The sequence below is a fragment of the Petaurus breviceps genome, unplaced genomic scaffold, assembly GCF_028583685.1.
Source record: "Petaurus breviceps papuanus isolate PSGF00001 unplaced genomic scaffold, PetGlider_PUasm1.0 91041, whole genome shotgun sequence".
Classification (NCBI taxonomy): domain Eukaryota; kingdom Metazoa; phylum Chordata; class Mammalia; order Diprotodontia; family Petauridae; genus Petaurus; species Petaurus breviceps.
In genome coordinates this window covers 22741074-22757133 of record NW_027187400.1, presented here as the reverse complement: position 1 = coordinate 22757133, position 16060 = coordinate 22741074, and the positions used below count along the sequence as shown (strand labels likewise).

The 16060-nt window shown below is 43.9% G+C and overlaps 1 protein-coding gene across 2 annotated transcripts in view; it reads left to right on the top strand.

Moving 5' to 3' along the window:
* The first annotated feature begins 8852 nt into the window (after positions 1-8852).
* Positions 8853-16060, top strand: part of LOC138154453 (F-box only protein 44-like) — a 47363-nt gene continuing 40155 nt past the window's right edge. The window contains exons 1-2 of one of the 2 annotated variants that reach the window (XM_069079247.1): positions 8853-8970; positions 10004-10266. In XM_069079247.1, the coding sequence (XP_068935348.1) occupies positions 8891-8970; positions 10004-10266 (343 nt within the window). In that variant the 5' untranslated portion in view covers positions 8853-8890. The remainder of the gene's footprint in view (positions 8971-10003; positions 10267-16060) is intronic. The other variant, XM_069079246.1, reaches the window with a different exon arrangement.

The window sequence follows — 16060 nt, the reverse complement described above, 5'->3', positions numbered from 1 at the left end:
TTGTACTTTTAAATGACTCCCAAAGCCCATCATTTCATTTGATCCTGATAGTTAGTTGAGCCGAGAGAGTCCTCTCTCCTTGCAGATGAGAAAACTGAGGCCCAGCAAAGTTATGTGACTTTGCCCAAGATCACAGAGCTGATGTGCTGAATTCCAGTTAAGGAGCATTAAGTGGTTCCTTTAAGGCCAGCACCTGTGCTAGGTGGTGGAGATGCCATCTAATTAATGGAAAAATTCCCTACTTACAATGAACGGTCATTCTCATGGACTGGATTCAGATTCATTCAGTTTAGCAAATATGTACTAAGCATCTGCTTTGGGAGAGGCCCGGGGCTGAGTGCTGTCTTGGTCCAATTCAGTAAGAAAGTGTCCTTGCTTATCTTGGTGGGGCCATTTAATCCCAGGTGGATCCTGTCTGCTAAAGGCCCAGACATTCAATAGCCCCTTCTGACCCACATTTCTTTGCAAGCAACTCCTCTCCGCTTACCTGCACTCCAGTTTCTGCAAACGATTAGCATCGATAAGGAGGGACCAGAGATACCTGGGGCTCCAGAGATGGCTGGCTCCCAGTACACCTCACAGAATAAAGAGGTCCTGTGGGATGAATATGCCACCCCCTTCTCTCTTGTCCCCACCCTGGGCCAGGCCCTCATCACCTCACACCTGGACTATGTCAACAGCTGCTGGGGGCGTCGGCCTGCCTCGGGGTCTCTCCCCACTCCAATCCGTCCTTCACCCAGCCACCAAAGTGATTTTACTAAAGCAAAGGTCTGACTGTGTCATCCCTGCCCCTCAATAAACCCCAGTGGCTCCAGGATTGAATATAAAATGCTCTGTTTAGCATTCAATGTCCTTCCTACCCTCGACCCCTCCTACCTTTCCAGCCTTCTTATTCCTTAATCCTAACCACATACTCTCTCCTCCAGTGACACTGGTCTTCTGGCTGTTCTACAGAGGACCCTCAATCTCTCAACTCAGGGCACCTTCTCTGGCTGGTCCCCAGGCCTGGAAGGCTCTCCCTCCTCCATTCTGATTACTGACCTCCCTGGTTTTCTTTAAATCTCAATTAAAATTCAACCATTTACAGAAAACCAGTCCCTCTTAATTCTACTGCCTTCCCTCTGTTAATTATCTCCTACTTATCCTGCGTGTAGCTAGTAGTCTATGTCTATTTTTTGTATGTTGTCTCCCCTATTAAATTGTAAACTCCTTGAGAGCTTGTTGCTGAGTCCTTTCAGTCATGTCCAACTTTTCATGACCCTATTTGGGGTTTTCTTGGCAGAGACTCTGGAGTGGTTTGCCATTTCTTTCTCCAGCTTATCTTACAGATGAGGAAACTGAGGCAAACAGGGTGAAGTGACTTACCCAGGGTCACACAGCTGGTAAGCATCTGAGGCCAGATTTGCTCTCATGAAGATGAGTATTCCTAATTCTGAGCTCAGTGTGCTGTGCACTATGGCGCCCCCTAGCTGCCCCATCTTAAGGGAGAAAACTGTCTTTTTGCCTCTTTTTGTATCCCCAGTGTTTAGCACGGTATCTGACACATAGTAGGGGCTTAATAAATTTTTCTCAATTGGTTACATGGATGGGACGGGGCTCTGCAGGAGAGAGTGTCAGAGTTAGAAAGCATTCTGGCCCTATGTGTAAATATCCAGGTTCAAACCCTACTTCCACTACTTAATAGTTTTATGAACTTGGACAAGTTGGAATCTCTTGTAGCTTCAGTTTCCCCTTCTGTAAAATGAGAGCGTTGGCTAGCTGGCTCCTGAGGTCCCTTCCAGCTCACAATGGCTCTGTTCCTTGGACTCCCCTGCATTTCTCATTCCTGGAGCCCAGGCCAAGGTGAGATTGTTTTCAAAGGGCCTCTCAGGCTTTGGGGCTCTCCCTGATAAAACCACTCCCAGACTCTGTGTCTCATAAACATCTTCTGATGTGAATTAACCTAACACCAACTTCCCACACGATCAACAGTCCCCTCTTATAGCTTTCTTAACAGCTGGTTATCCGGACCCTACTTTAGCACGTTGTGTGATCGGAAACTCTGCCTCACCCGGTCCTTTATTGGGCACTTTTAAAGTGAAATCCAAGGGTCCCTTCCTCCAGGAAGCTTTCCCTGATTCCCCTTATCAGTAATGTCCTTCCCACCATACAATAGGTTTTTTTGTACCTCCCTCATATATAGTTCCCTGTATCATAGATTTAGGACTAGAAGGGACTTCAGAGGCTAACTGATCCAATCCCCCCACTTTACAGATGTGGAAACCAAGGCTCAGGGAGGTTAATTTGCCCACAGTCACCTACATAGTATCAGAGATGGGCTTTGAATCCCGATGTTCTGATTCCAAGGCCAGTGATCTTCCCACCATGCTATGAGAATATTCCCCATTAGACTTGTAATTCAATTTAATCTGATTCAACAAGCATTTATTAAACTCCTACTGTATGCAGAGTAGGGCAGCTGGGTGGTACAATGGATAGAGTGCCTGACCTGGAGTCAGGAAGACCTGAGTTCAAATCTGGCCTAAGACACTAGCTATGTGTAATGGGAATGTAAATTTTAAAGATCTTCCCTGCCCCTAGGCTAAAGTGAACCTGGAGCCTGGGGTGGGAGGCTTGTTTTTCAGTCATACTTCTTGATTGGCCAGTGAGTCAATAAGGTTGTTACATTCCCTGAGTCAGGAGAAGGCTATATAAGCCCTGATGTGTAGCTTTGTTTTGGGGCTCACCTTGAGAAGTGTTCTGTGATTTGATCTGGATTCTGGGAAGCCGTTGTTGAGAGCCCCCTCCTCAGCTTTGAAAAACCCAGATTTTGAAACCCAGATGTTGATTAGGTATGGATGTAATGGTTGGACAGTTTGGAAATCTGTCTACTTGATCTGTTTCTCTGTCTTGATAATTCTGTCTGTATATTCTGAAGTTGGGGTGCTGACCTTTTTCCCCTGAACTAGGTAAACAATACATATTTGACTGATTAAAGTAAGCTTGTTAACCCATTTTGAGTTGCTTTCCTTTATCAAAGCAAATCCAAGAACCTGTGGTGGCAGCAACCCTGGGGACACTGGGGTGCTTGCTGCTACACCATGTGACCCTAGACAAGTCACTTAACCTTGTTTGCCTCAGTTTCCTCATCTATAAAATGAGCTGGAGAAGGAAATGGCAAACCACTCTAATACCTTTGCCAAGAAAACTCCATGGACCATAGTGGTGTGCTGTGGTCCACTGGGTCATGAAGAGTCAGACACAACTGAATGACTGAACAACAATGTGACAATGGGCCAGGCCTTGGGGATATAGCCAAGCCAGTCCCTGCCCTCAAGGAGTTCTCAGTCTAATGGGGAAGACAAAAAGTAGGTACAAACAAGCTACAAACAGAATAAATTGGGTGAAATCAACAGAGGGAAGGCACTAAAATTAAGGGGGAAGGAGAAGAGTTTTTTGTGGAAGATGGGATCAAAGGAAGCCAGGAAAGCCAAGAGGCTGATACAAGGAGGAAGGGAATTTCAGTCATAGGGCACAGCCAGAGAAAATGTCCGGAGTCAGGAGATGAAGTATACCCCTTCCACATAGTGATTTTTCCCCATCACCGGTTTCCATATATCCTGGATATTCATTCATTTATTCATAAGAATGAAACAGGAATTTTAGAGGGGAGGGGAGCATTTTGTGAAGATAGGCAGATGACACAGAAAAAAATGAGAAACTCAAAAATGCATAAAATATAGTATTGTGTAGGGGTGGCCAGGTAGCACAGCGAGTAAGAGCACCGGCTCCAGTGTCGGGATGACCTGGAGATCGAATCCCGGGTTCAGATACTCAGCACCACACCCAGAAATAACTGGCCGTGTAACCTTGAGCAAGTTACTTAACCCTGATTGCTTTAAAAAAAAAATATATATATATATATATATCGTATTGTGTAATATCAAAAAAAGGAGAAGGAAATCCATGCAGCCAGAAAACTTCTCTGGTACAAAGGGAGGGCCAAAAAAATTTTACATAGATTTTCCAGAGTCCGGGGCGGGGGAGAGGGGGTGCTTTCCCCCTATCCTTGTTTGAGAAATAGTCAGAGAAACAGAGACCATTGTCCCTGTAGATGAAACATAGTAAAACTGGAAGGGGAACTAAGGTCTTTGGAGAAATGATACAAAGTAAGACTAGTTCTGTAACCTTGAGTAAAGACATAATTTTGTGTTTCTGCATTTCCTGTAGAAAAAGAAGGAAGGCAATGAAAACAGCGGCACTGTCCAGCGTCATTGTGGAGTTTCAGTGCTATCGTGCTGACATCCTTCTCTGCTGTGCCTGGGATACCTGGCAGCCCACTACTCCTCACCATTCATCTTTCCATTGCTCTTTGGGATACCCACAGTGAATGGTAGACCTCAACATCTTACCAAGCATTCAAAAAACATCAGAAAGTGATTTGGGGCTGAGAAAGGGGATGGGGTGGGGAGGGAAAGAGTTTCAGGACAGAGAATTTATAATCTCAGTAAGTTGGTACTAAGATGTTCTTTGGCCCATCTGTGGTCAAATGGTCAGCGGGTGTCAGAGACTGAGTTCAAACCCAGTTTTTTCTGATTCTGGTTCAGGCTCTGCCTGCATGCATCTGTGTGTGGCCCCTTGTTTGACCCATCTGTTCCAGAGATTCTTTTTCAGGTGTAGCTTGGGTTAGGTCACCAATGAGGACCCTTTCAACTTTGAAAATTCTGAATCAATGCAAGAGGCCAGAGAGAATTCTGGGGCCCGAGATGGCCAGGCCCAAACTGTTCTAGACTTCATGCCCTTTTCTGGGATTTGGATGTGGTTGGGGAGAATGGGAAACCTGATCTCTTGACCTGACCCAGGACCAAGTTTCCTGGGTATACAAGGGTCATCAGGGAAGGCGAAAACTCAATGAATGCTTTATCTTTCCAGCATCATAATCTCATATTGAAACCCAGTTAGATAGACAAGTTTCCTGTGCTCTTCGTGTAGTGGTCAACTAGTCAGACCAGGAATTTCAAATAAGATGGGGAAACATTTCTTCTGGCTTGAGAGATGGGACTTGGCCATCCTACCTTAATTAAAGCAATAAAGCAAGGGCATAACAATATCAAATATTGTCAAATTAGATAAAGCATGTAGAGTACTTTGTAAACCTTAAAGCATCATGTAAATACTATATACCATAATTCTTAATAATAAAGCCAATACAATTACTAATGATACAACATTAACATAATTAATTATGTTAATGACATTGTTATAATTGAGGAATTAAATATTAATAACATATATCAATAAATTAATACTAATAATTATTCTAATTAATCATAATAATACAGCCTGTCTTTTAATACCTGGTGTTACACAACTGTGAGACACAGAATACTATGGCTTCCTATTGAATTAAAGATGAGTACCACCCAGAAGGGGCAAGTAGGTAGCACAGTGGATAGAGTGCCAGGGTGGGAATCAGGAAGAGTTTTTTTCTTTCTGAGTTCAGGTCTAGTCACAGACTTACTAGCTGTGTGACCTTGGGCAAGTCACTTAACTTCTGTTTGCCTCAATTTCCTGATCTGCAAAATGAGCTGGAGAAGGGTATGGAAATCTGCTCCAACATCTTTGCCAAAAATACCCCAAATGGAGTCATGAAGAGTCAGACATGACTGAAAACAACTAAACAACCAAAACAACACAACTCAGAGGGCGACACAGATGGATGGTGGGTGTGAGTAAGTTATGACCTATGACAAAGAAGGAAAGGCAATATAGATGTAATAGACAAGGTACCAGACTTGGAATCAGAGGGATCTGAGTTCTAATCTCATCTCACATGCCTACTACTTGTCTGGCACGGGGCAAGCCAGTTCACTTGCCTGGGTTTCAGCTCATGCTCTGTAAAATCAGGAGGTTGGATTCAGTGGCCTCTGAGTCCCTTTCAGCTCTGGATTTATGATTCTGTCAATTGTGAAGGGATCTAGAATAGAGCATGTCATCAGTGGAATATTTGGTGGAAAAGATAAACTAGCCTTGTAGTGGGTGTGAGGGATAGGAGATAGGCACGTGTAAGCACAATCAAGGTGGGATTTTTGTCTTTTTTTTTCCTTTTCTTCTCTCTTTTTTTTTTTTTGGAATTTAGTTTCCAGGATGCATGGCCATAACAATCTCAATTCCCTAGGCTCATGCTAAATTGTAAACATCTGAAGGATCAATTTCCTTTGAACCCTAGTAATTCACAGCTGTGCTGAGTCACAGTGGGTTTTGGTGTCTTCTGGCTCTGATCCTATTAGTCAAAAGTGTAAATATATTCTGAGGTGAGATATTGCCTTGGGAAGGGGCGGGGAGGCTTGCTTACAGGAAGGATACTTTGCCTATACAAGTGGATGATGTTAGTAGGGAGAGGAGACCTCTGATACCAACCCGTGTAAGAACACTGGAACACTGGACTAGAGTAAAATACTAAAGGAAAGTATGGGGTTTTGTGAGACTGGAATAGTTGTATATTATTTCCCAATTATTGTATTATTTCACTGTGCCCAGAGCCCAGACCAGAGCGGCCCCTCCCCATGTAAGGCTGGTGGAAGATGAGCTGCCACAGACTTGGGATGGTGTGGGCCAGATAAAGAAACTGGGGGTAGGAAGCTCTGGAGCCTACTGCACCTGGACCCAGGCAGAAGCAGGGAGAGTTTGGAATGGAGCATCCCCTCCCCAGGTGAGACCTCGAGCAGGAGCAGAGTTCCCTGTGTGTGAACCCTGGCAGGAGCAGGGACAGGTTAACCTCCGGACCTGCAGGAGGAGGAGGAACCCCTGGAAATGAGCCCTGGGTCAAGATGAAAACTTTGCACTGAGAGTGCTTTCCTGCTACACTCCTCTGGAATGCTTTGGGACCCAGGGATAGAGCTATCTGTGGTGGGGTGAGGTTGAAGTGCCATAACCTCAGGGATCCATCCTGCTGGCTTTTCACAGCCACCTCTCCGCACTTGGAAGGTGGGGCTGGAACAGTGTTGGGACTTGGGATCTGGCTCATTGAAGTATGTGTATACCTGAGAGTGCCAGGTACAGCTTCCATAAAACTCACCCAAAGTTTACATTTAACTTCTAATATCCATGACAAATTAAAACTGTGATAGGAAAGGATAACTGTATAGGATAAGAACTTCCTGGGACCAAGTACTATTTTTTCTTGCTGTCATATGTGTCTGAAGCATTGTTTACACTCTTGACTGTGTCTGGTTACTACCCTCTGATACAGCCCTTCTACTCATGGGTGGAGAAATACAATGGGTCTCCCAGAAGCCTGGCCAAGGAGTTTTGATATGTGGCTGGGAGCCCCAGGCCCAAGGAGGCCAAGAGTGGGGTCAGTCCCTCATGGAATCCTAGGATACAAGGTTTAAAGCTGGAAGGGACCTTAGAGGTCATTCACAACAACCCTGTCATTTTACAGAAAAGGAAACTGAGGCCCAGATAGGGGAAGTCCCTTGCTCCAAATCACATACAGAGTAAATAGAAGAACCAGGATTTGAATACAGGTCCTTAGACTTTTTGTACTTCACTATGGTGCCACTGAACTTTGCATTCGGAGCAGCCCTGCTCTCTCCTCCCAGGTATTCTACCAGAAGTGACCATCCATGCTCCTCCCACAGCTGGTCCTGTACACAAATAACAGCCAGTGAGGGATGATGCTGTCCTGGCCATGTTTAAGCCCAGGCAGGAGGTATTTCCTTTTTCTGTTGTTTGGGATTGTTTGCTTTGCTTTTCTTTCTTAGGAGGGGAGGGCCTTGTGACCATTTTAAAAGTTCTGAGAGACGTCATTTCTGGGTAATAGAATCATTTTATTAATAAAGCCAGCACATTTATTAATAAAAAGATGGTCATTTAGTCATCTCTCTTGGACAAAAGACCCCTCATGGTGGTGGTGTCACAGTTTATATACCCTTCAAAGAGCAGGTGTTCCTGAGGGGTATCGCTCAATTCTGGTTGACAATCAATGAAAACTGAATATTACAATGAGGGTTTTGAGATACATAACTTGGATCATCTATATCTTGGTTGCAGACACTTATCAATTTCCCTGTCACCTGTTTGACAAAAGGGAGAACTGATCCTTTCCAGTCCTCTCTCAGCAAATATAATGAGCCCAAATGTACCTATTAGCCCAGACTTAGAATTTCCCTTATCAGGTGATTAGATTTTGGTCTGTGGAAATCTCTGCCTAAGATTTCCCACACTGGTTGGTTTCTGGATGAAGAAGTAGAAAAGGGTGCTAATTCAATAGTCACTAAATACAAAAGTGAAATAACCATTTCTCAAAACCTGGAGCTGGTGTGGGAGGATCAGGGTATAAATGGCCTCAACATCATAACCATCTCTCCACTCAGCACACTCAGGCTCTCCCACTTCTTGGTTCTACCTACAGCATAGGAAGGCAGGTAGGTGGCACAGGGGATAGAGTACCAGGGCCTGAGTTCAAATCTGGCCTCAGACACTTCCTAGCTGTGTGACCCTAGGCAAGTCACTCTTTGCCTCAGTTATCTCATCTATAAAATGGGGATCATAATAGCACCTACCTCCCAGGGTTGTTGTCAGGATTAAACAAGATAATAACTATAGTCAGTGCACAGTCCCTGGCACATAGTAAGCACTAAATAAATGTTAGCTACCCATTCCCCATTACAAATGTAACCTGGCTTTGAAGCCTAGAGCAGAGATTTCACCTTTCTATTTGGGTCTCCAGGGCTCAGCACAGCTTTCCTCTCCCCCCTCCTTGCTCTCCTTACTTAGGAACATTACCTGGACCTCTCCAACCTAGCAGTTTTAGAAGCTACTAGATTCAGGACCACAAGAGCTCTACCCAGGAAGCCCTGGTACACAAAAGCGTTAGCTCCACCCTATTCCTAGCAAGAAAGGTTAAATGAGAGAAGATCTAAAATCCGCTGGAGAGACAGAAAGAAGAGCTTCTGGGGAGCACAGAGGAACACCGATGGAAAACAAGTAAGTGTATGTTGGGATTTTTTTTAATTTTCATTTTTAAATTTTTTGAATTTAAATTTTTAAGAAATTATTGTTTAAAATTAAAAAGGCCTTTTACAACCTGACCCAGCCTTGCTTTCCTTTTATGCACTACTCCACTTCAAACACACTAGGGTCAAGCCCTAGGAGCCTTCTTGTTGCTTCTACATGACTCTCCAGCCTTGGAGCCTTTGTTCCTATCCCTGGAATGACCTCTCATCTCACTGCCACCTCTTAAAATCCCTAGCGTCTATGAAGGTTCAAGCCTGACCTTCCACATGAAGCTTTTGCTGATCCCCCCAACTTCCTATATTTCCCGAAACAAATTACTTTAGTTTTTCATATGTTCCCCCCTAGGAACATAGACTGTAAGCTTCTTGAGTACAAGAACTATTTCCTTTTCATTTTATGTATCCCTGGCACATTGTGGGTTCTTAATAAATTCTTTTTGGTTGATGGATTGCAAGTGAGAGAGGCTGGCGGCCCTGTGAGTGCAGAAAAGAGAGCTTTTTTGAGACATGCTGTGGAGGATTTTATTTTTGTTATTCAATCATGTCCTACTCCTCTGTCTTGTTTTAGTGTAGAGAATGAGGGAGAGTGAAGGATTGAGGAGGATTCCTTGGTTGTGAACTGGGATGTTTAGAGTAATAGTGATGCCCTTGACAAAAGGAAGTTCAGAAGAGAGGTGAGACTGGGGAGAAGATAAAGAGTTCTGTTATGGAAGTGTTGGGATTGAGATGCCTATGGGCTATTTGGTAAAGTGGTCTTGATGATGAGGGACTAGAATTCAGAAGATGAATGGGGTGAGATGTAAAGACTGGGGAATCTTTTCCATCAAGATCATAACGGGATCTGATGTGCTCACCAAAAGAGTTAGCATTGAGAGAGAAGAGAAAGGGGCCCAAGACATGACCCATGTCCAATGTATAGGCATTTCCTCAGCCCATACCCCAGAAGGACCAGGACCAGTATGGATATGACCTCTCAACACCATGTACCTCTCCTCTGGCGCCAGGGCCATGGCCTCCATCAATGATCTGCCCGAGAATGTCCTCCTGGAGCTGTTCTCCCTGGTGCCAGCCCGGGAGCTGCTGAGGCACTGCCGGCCAGTCTGCAGCCTGTGGAGGGACCTCATCGACTTGGTGACCCTATGGAAACAAAAGTGCCAGAGAGAGGGCTTCATCTCCGAGAACTGGGACCAACCAGTAGCCGACTGGAAGGTTTTCTACTTCCTCTGCAGCCTCCAGAGGAACCTGATCCGAAACCCCTGTGCCCAAGGTGGGACCCACTAGTATCTCAGGTCTTGCTTCTTCCAGGGAGCTACAGAACCTGCTGGCCTTTATTTAGCTCTCTTGGTTGACTTCATTCTTCTTTCCATTTCTTTCGAGTACAGGGCAGTCTCCAAAACTGTTTTCCCAGGGCAGCTAGGTGGCGCAGTGAATAGAGCACTGGCCCTGGAGTCAGGAGGACCTGAGTTCAAATCTGGCCTCAGACACTTAACACAAAAACTAGCCATGTGACCTCGGGCAAGTCACTTAATCCAATTGCCCCTCCAAAAAGAAAAAAAAACACATTTTAGGGGCAGCCAGGTAGCACAGTGAGTAAGAGCACTGGTCCCAAAGTTGGGATGATCTGGGATCAAATCCGGGCTCACACTTAGCACCCACCCAGAAATACCTGGCCGTGTAACCTTGAGCAAGTTACTTAACCCCAATTGCTTAAAAAAAAAAAAACTGCCTTCCCTATTCAGGCAGCTGGTAGGCTTGTTTATTCTTCTGGTCTCTGACTTCTCACCTTCTCCTCTCCTGTGGCTAAGAATATCATACGCCTCATATCACAGCTTCCTTTCTCTACCACAGGTTAAAAACCTCACAAATTCACAAGTCTCTAAGAAACAGAGAAGACAGACAAAGAGCTTTCCCATAGTTCCCAAACAGCTTTTTGATTCCTAATTGTCAGCTATATCTTTCAAAACACTTCTTTAGAAGTTACATGCAGATGACTTGAGGAAGTTCAGAAGAGGGGTGAGTTTGGGGAGAAGATATTGAGTTCTGTTATGGACATGTTGGGTTTGAGATGCCTGTGGGTTGGACCACAGTGCATTGCAGCCATTCCCACCATTGTATCTTTGAGCTGCATTGAATCAACCCCTCTAAATACATTTATTTGAAGTGATCGTTTTCTTTCTGGTCTTCCTGTCTCTGACCACTTCTCTTTCACAAATGTCATCTTTCTCCCCACTTTCAGTAACCAAAATGTCTGTATTTTAAAAGGACAGTGCTTTACGTCTGTAAAGGTCAGAAAGTCCACTGGTTCCCCACTCTGAGCCACATCTCTGACATCATTCTAATAACTCTTATGAGTCATCTAGACTTTGCTGGGGGCTCAGTCTCCCACATGTCAGTAAAGACTAACAGTACAATCCCACTGATATTCTTCCCAGAATCATGGGTCAGGGTGCTGCCCCCCTTAACAGGGTGGTAGGTGTGGAAGGTGCATTGTGGGTGACTTCATTCCCAACCTGAGAACCTCCAGACATAAGTCCATAGCCATAGGTAAGGAGGGATTCATTCCCAAGTCAGGCCATTGCTAATGACTAAGGTCATCATATATGACCCTCTGCTTGTCATTCAAGCAATGCTTAACCTCAGAGGACGCTCTATCCCATTGGAATATTTAAGCTTCTTTGATAATCTCCTTTGTTAATGAGAAGAAGATTCTCCTTGGAGTGAAAATAATGTGTAGTTCTCCCATGTGGCTACTAGGGGGCACAGTGGATAGTGTGCCAGGCCTAGAGTCAGGAAGACTCATCTTCCTGAGTTCAAATCTGACCTCAGACACTTCCTAGCTGTATGACCCTAGGCAAGTCACTTAACCCTGTTTGCCTCCGTTTTCTCATCTGTAAAATGAGCTGGAGAAGGAAATGGCAAACCACATCAGTATCTCTGCCAAGAAAACCCCAAAAGGGGTCATGGAGAGTGGAAAAATGACTGAAAACACGTGCAGTATTCCCAATCACCTGAAGCAGTTTCCATTTGGCTCCTATAGTTTTTCTATTTGTCTCAGAGTGGTCTCTAGGCCTTCATGTACATTCTAGACTGAAGCCGCAGTGTTAGCTTTATCCTAGATCAGGAGTTATTAACCTGGGCTCCACGGACCTGGCTAGGGATAGATTTCAGGAAGTTCTTGAATGTGGATGAGGAAAACAATTATGTCTTTATTTTTCCATAATTTCTAACTACAGTCTAGCATTTCCTTCAATTATGAATGTAGGCAACAAAAGATGTTTTGGTCTCCAAGCACTTTTCTCAAGGGGAATAAGCCCGTTCCTTCTAAGCTCTGCTTAGTAGTAGCAGTGGACATCTTATCTCTAATTCATTGCAGAACTTTGAGGCTGAGTCATAAGAAGTAAAACTTTCAGGTTTACTTGTACAGTTTTTCCTTTTGCCATAAAACATTTTCCAAGGTGATGAGGCCTGAGCTAAGGGGTGACTGGATAGAGAGAAGGGCAACTGCAAGATATGTTGTGGAGGGCGATCCATCGGGCTTTGCTTGAAGATCTCTGAAAGACCTATTCTTTTTCTAGAAGGGTTCAAATTTTGGAGAATTGACAAGAACAAAGGAGATAAATGGAAAGTGGAAGACATACCTAGAAACCAGGGGACAGAATTTCCAGACTCCCATGTCAAGAAATGCTTTGTCACCTCCTATAGGTAAGAGGAATTTTGGCTTGAATGGCCTATGGCAGGGATGGGAGTAGGACCTGACTGACTAGGGCAGACTGCACTTGGCGGGGAGGGGTGAAGGGGTCTCTGGGCAGCTGAGGAACAATACTTAACCCTTCTAGGGATAACCTCTTCAAATTGGAAGCTCATTTTTCCCCTTTTTTCAAACTATAGAGATGAGAACACAAGACATTGCCTGGGGTATAGTGGGATTCATAAATACATGTCAATTGATTTTAAATTGACCTGCTCTCCAAACCCCAGAGACTAGAAGGAACTGGTCTGTTCCCCTAAGCTTGAGAAAAGTGCTTGGAGACCTAGCCAAAGGCCCTTTTGCCTTATATGTTGGAGAGGAGATTTGCAAAGCCTGAAATAAAAATCCCAGCATCATAGGATTTAATGCTGAAAGGAACTTTGGTGAACACTTAGTCTATTGTCTTTATATTGCATATTAGCAAACTGAGGTCCGTAGATAGGAAGCAACTTCTCTCTTTTTTAAGAATAGTATTTTTGGGGGGCAGCCAGGTGGCTCAGCGAGTAAGAGAGGTTCTGATACTTGGCACCACACCCAGAAATAACTGGCCATGTAACCTTGAGCAAGTTACTTAACCCCAATTGCTTAAAAAAAAAAATAGTGTTTTTTTCCCCAATTATGTCAAGAATTTTTAGCATTCATTTTTACAAGATTTTACAAGATAAAAGTTATACATGTGCTACCATGTAGAACATATTTCCATATTAGTAGTACATGAAAAGGGGGAAAAAACACAAAAAAGAGTAAAGTAAAAAAAATAAGCTAATCTTTGTTCAGAGTCTGTTAGTTCTTTAGCTGGATGTGGTTAGTATTTTCCTTAGTAAGTTCTGCTCCCCCTCTTACTTTCCTGTCAGGTAAGATAGATTTCTATATTCAACTCACTATGTATATCATTCCTACTTTGAGCCAATACTGATGAGAGTAAGGTTCAAGCAATGCCCATTGCCCACCCTCCTGTCTTTCCCTCTACTGTAATAGGTTTTTTGCACTCTGTCATGTGAAATAATTTACCCCATTCTACTTCTTGCTTCCTTTTGCACCCCATGTATTCTTCTTTCTCATCCCTTAGCTATTTTTAATGTCCTTCCATCAAATTCACCTTATATCCATACCCTCTTTCTATGTATATTTCTTTTAGCTGTACTATTAGCGGTACAATTTCTAAGAATTACAAGTGTCAAAGGAAAGAATAGAATAGGTGGGGAGCGGGATAGGATGGAGAGAAATACAGTTAGTCTTTCACAACATGACTATTATGGAAGTGTTTTGCATGACTACACAAGTATAACCTGTATAGAATTGCTTGCCTTCTCAATGAGGATAGATGGGGAGAGAGGAAGGGAGAGAATTTGGAACTCAAAATTTTAAAAATGAATGTTAAAAATTGTTTTTACATGCAACTGGGAAATAAAATATACAGGCCATGGGGTGTAGAAATCTATCTTGCCCTACAGGAAAATAGAAGGGAAGAGAATAAGAAAAGGGGGGGGGTGATAGAAGGGAGGGCAAATTGGGGTAAGGGGTAATCAGAATGCATGTCATCTTGGGGTGGGGGAAGGGAGAGATGGGAAGAAAATTTGGAACTCAAAATCTTGTGGAGGGAATGTTGAAAATTAAAAGAAAATTGATTAATAAAAAGAAAAAACTATAAGTATCATCTTCCCATGTAGGGAATATAAACAGTTCAACTCCATGGAATCCTTTCTGTTTCTTTTCCCTTTTTCCCTTTTAAAGCTTCTCTTGGGTCTTGTTATTCGAGATCAAATTTATTGTTCAATTCTGATCTTCTCCTTATGAAATCTTAGAATCCTTCTATGTCACTGAATGACCATTTTTTCCCTTGAATGTTCATTTCGATGGGTAGGTGATTCTTGGTTATAGTACTAATTCTTTTGCCTTCCAGAATATCATGTTCCATGACCTCCAATCCTTTACTGTTGCAGCTGCTAAGTCCTATGTAATTCTGACTGTGGTTCCTTGATATTTGAACTGTTTCTTTCTGGCCACTTGCAGTATTTTTTCCTTGACTTGATAGTTCTGTAATTTGGCATGTTCCATGGAGTTTTTCTTTTGGGATCTCTTTCCTGAGGTGGATTATTTCAATGCCTATTTTGCCCTCTGGTTACAGGATATCACAGCAGTTTTCCTTGGTAATTTCTTACTGTCTAAGTTCTGCTGGAACTGGTGCTGCTGGAGGCCCTAGGGATCCAGCAATATACATGGTGTTGAGACAGGGTCCTAGGGCTAGGGTCTGGCATGTGCTGAGGCTGGTGGGGTATTTCTGTGTTTCCCCAGGGCTACACTGAGTCACATGGTTATCTGACTCTGGAGGTTGCCTGTTTGCCCAAGGCTGTGCTGAAGCACATGAAGGTCTGGCCCATGGGGGTTGCCGATTTGCCTGGGGCTATGCTGAAGCCCATGGAAGTTCTAGAGTCTTATGAATATTCCCAGACACCCCTCCCTTTGCTACTCCCCAAATCACCAGCCCTTATTCGAGAGAATGGTTCAGGTGACCTGTTAGGAATGCTCACTGCATGAGGAGTAGGAAGATCACTGGATCTGAAGATAAAGGACCTGGCTTTGAATCTGACCTCTTTCACCTAGTAAATGTGTGATCTTGGATAATTCACTGACCTCATTTATCTGAGCCTCAGTTTCTCCACCTGTAAAATAGAAATAATAACACTCATACTACCAACCCCAAAGGGCTGCTTTGAGGCTCGGATGAGGCAGGTGGTGCAGTTTACTCAGTTCAGTGTAAATTGCTACATAAATAGGGAAAAGAATCAGTTCTATACTTTCATCAGCATATAGAATTCCCTCTTCCAATACAAATCAGCACCTTCTCTGAAACTCAGAGGTTTTGAAAATTGTCAGAAGCAATGAGGGGTGAAGGGACTTGCCCAGGGTCAAATAATGTGAGTCAGAAGAGGGACTGGAACCAAGACCTTCCTGGCTTCAAGACTGGCTCCCTGGCTACTATACTATACTGGCTCTGCTGTGTATTGATCAACTATAGTTACTAAACAGTTCCTAGGAACCTGTGAAAGGGCAGAGGGGAAGAAGAAATGGATTCAGGATCAACTTCTTTGAGTTGGCTCCTTACTGAAGATGTGTGGGGAGAGACAGACTGACATAGATTGTGGAGGGAAGGGGGTGAGATACAGAGAGTGAAAAAGAGAAAGGGGGACAGTGTGAGGGAGACAGAGAGAGGGGGGGAGTGGGAGAGAGCGGAGAGAGAGACAGGGAGAGAGGAGAGAGAGAGGGACAGAGAGGAGAGAAAGAGAGAGGGAGAGAGATGGGAGGGAGAGAG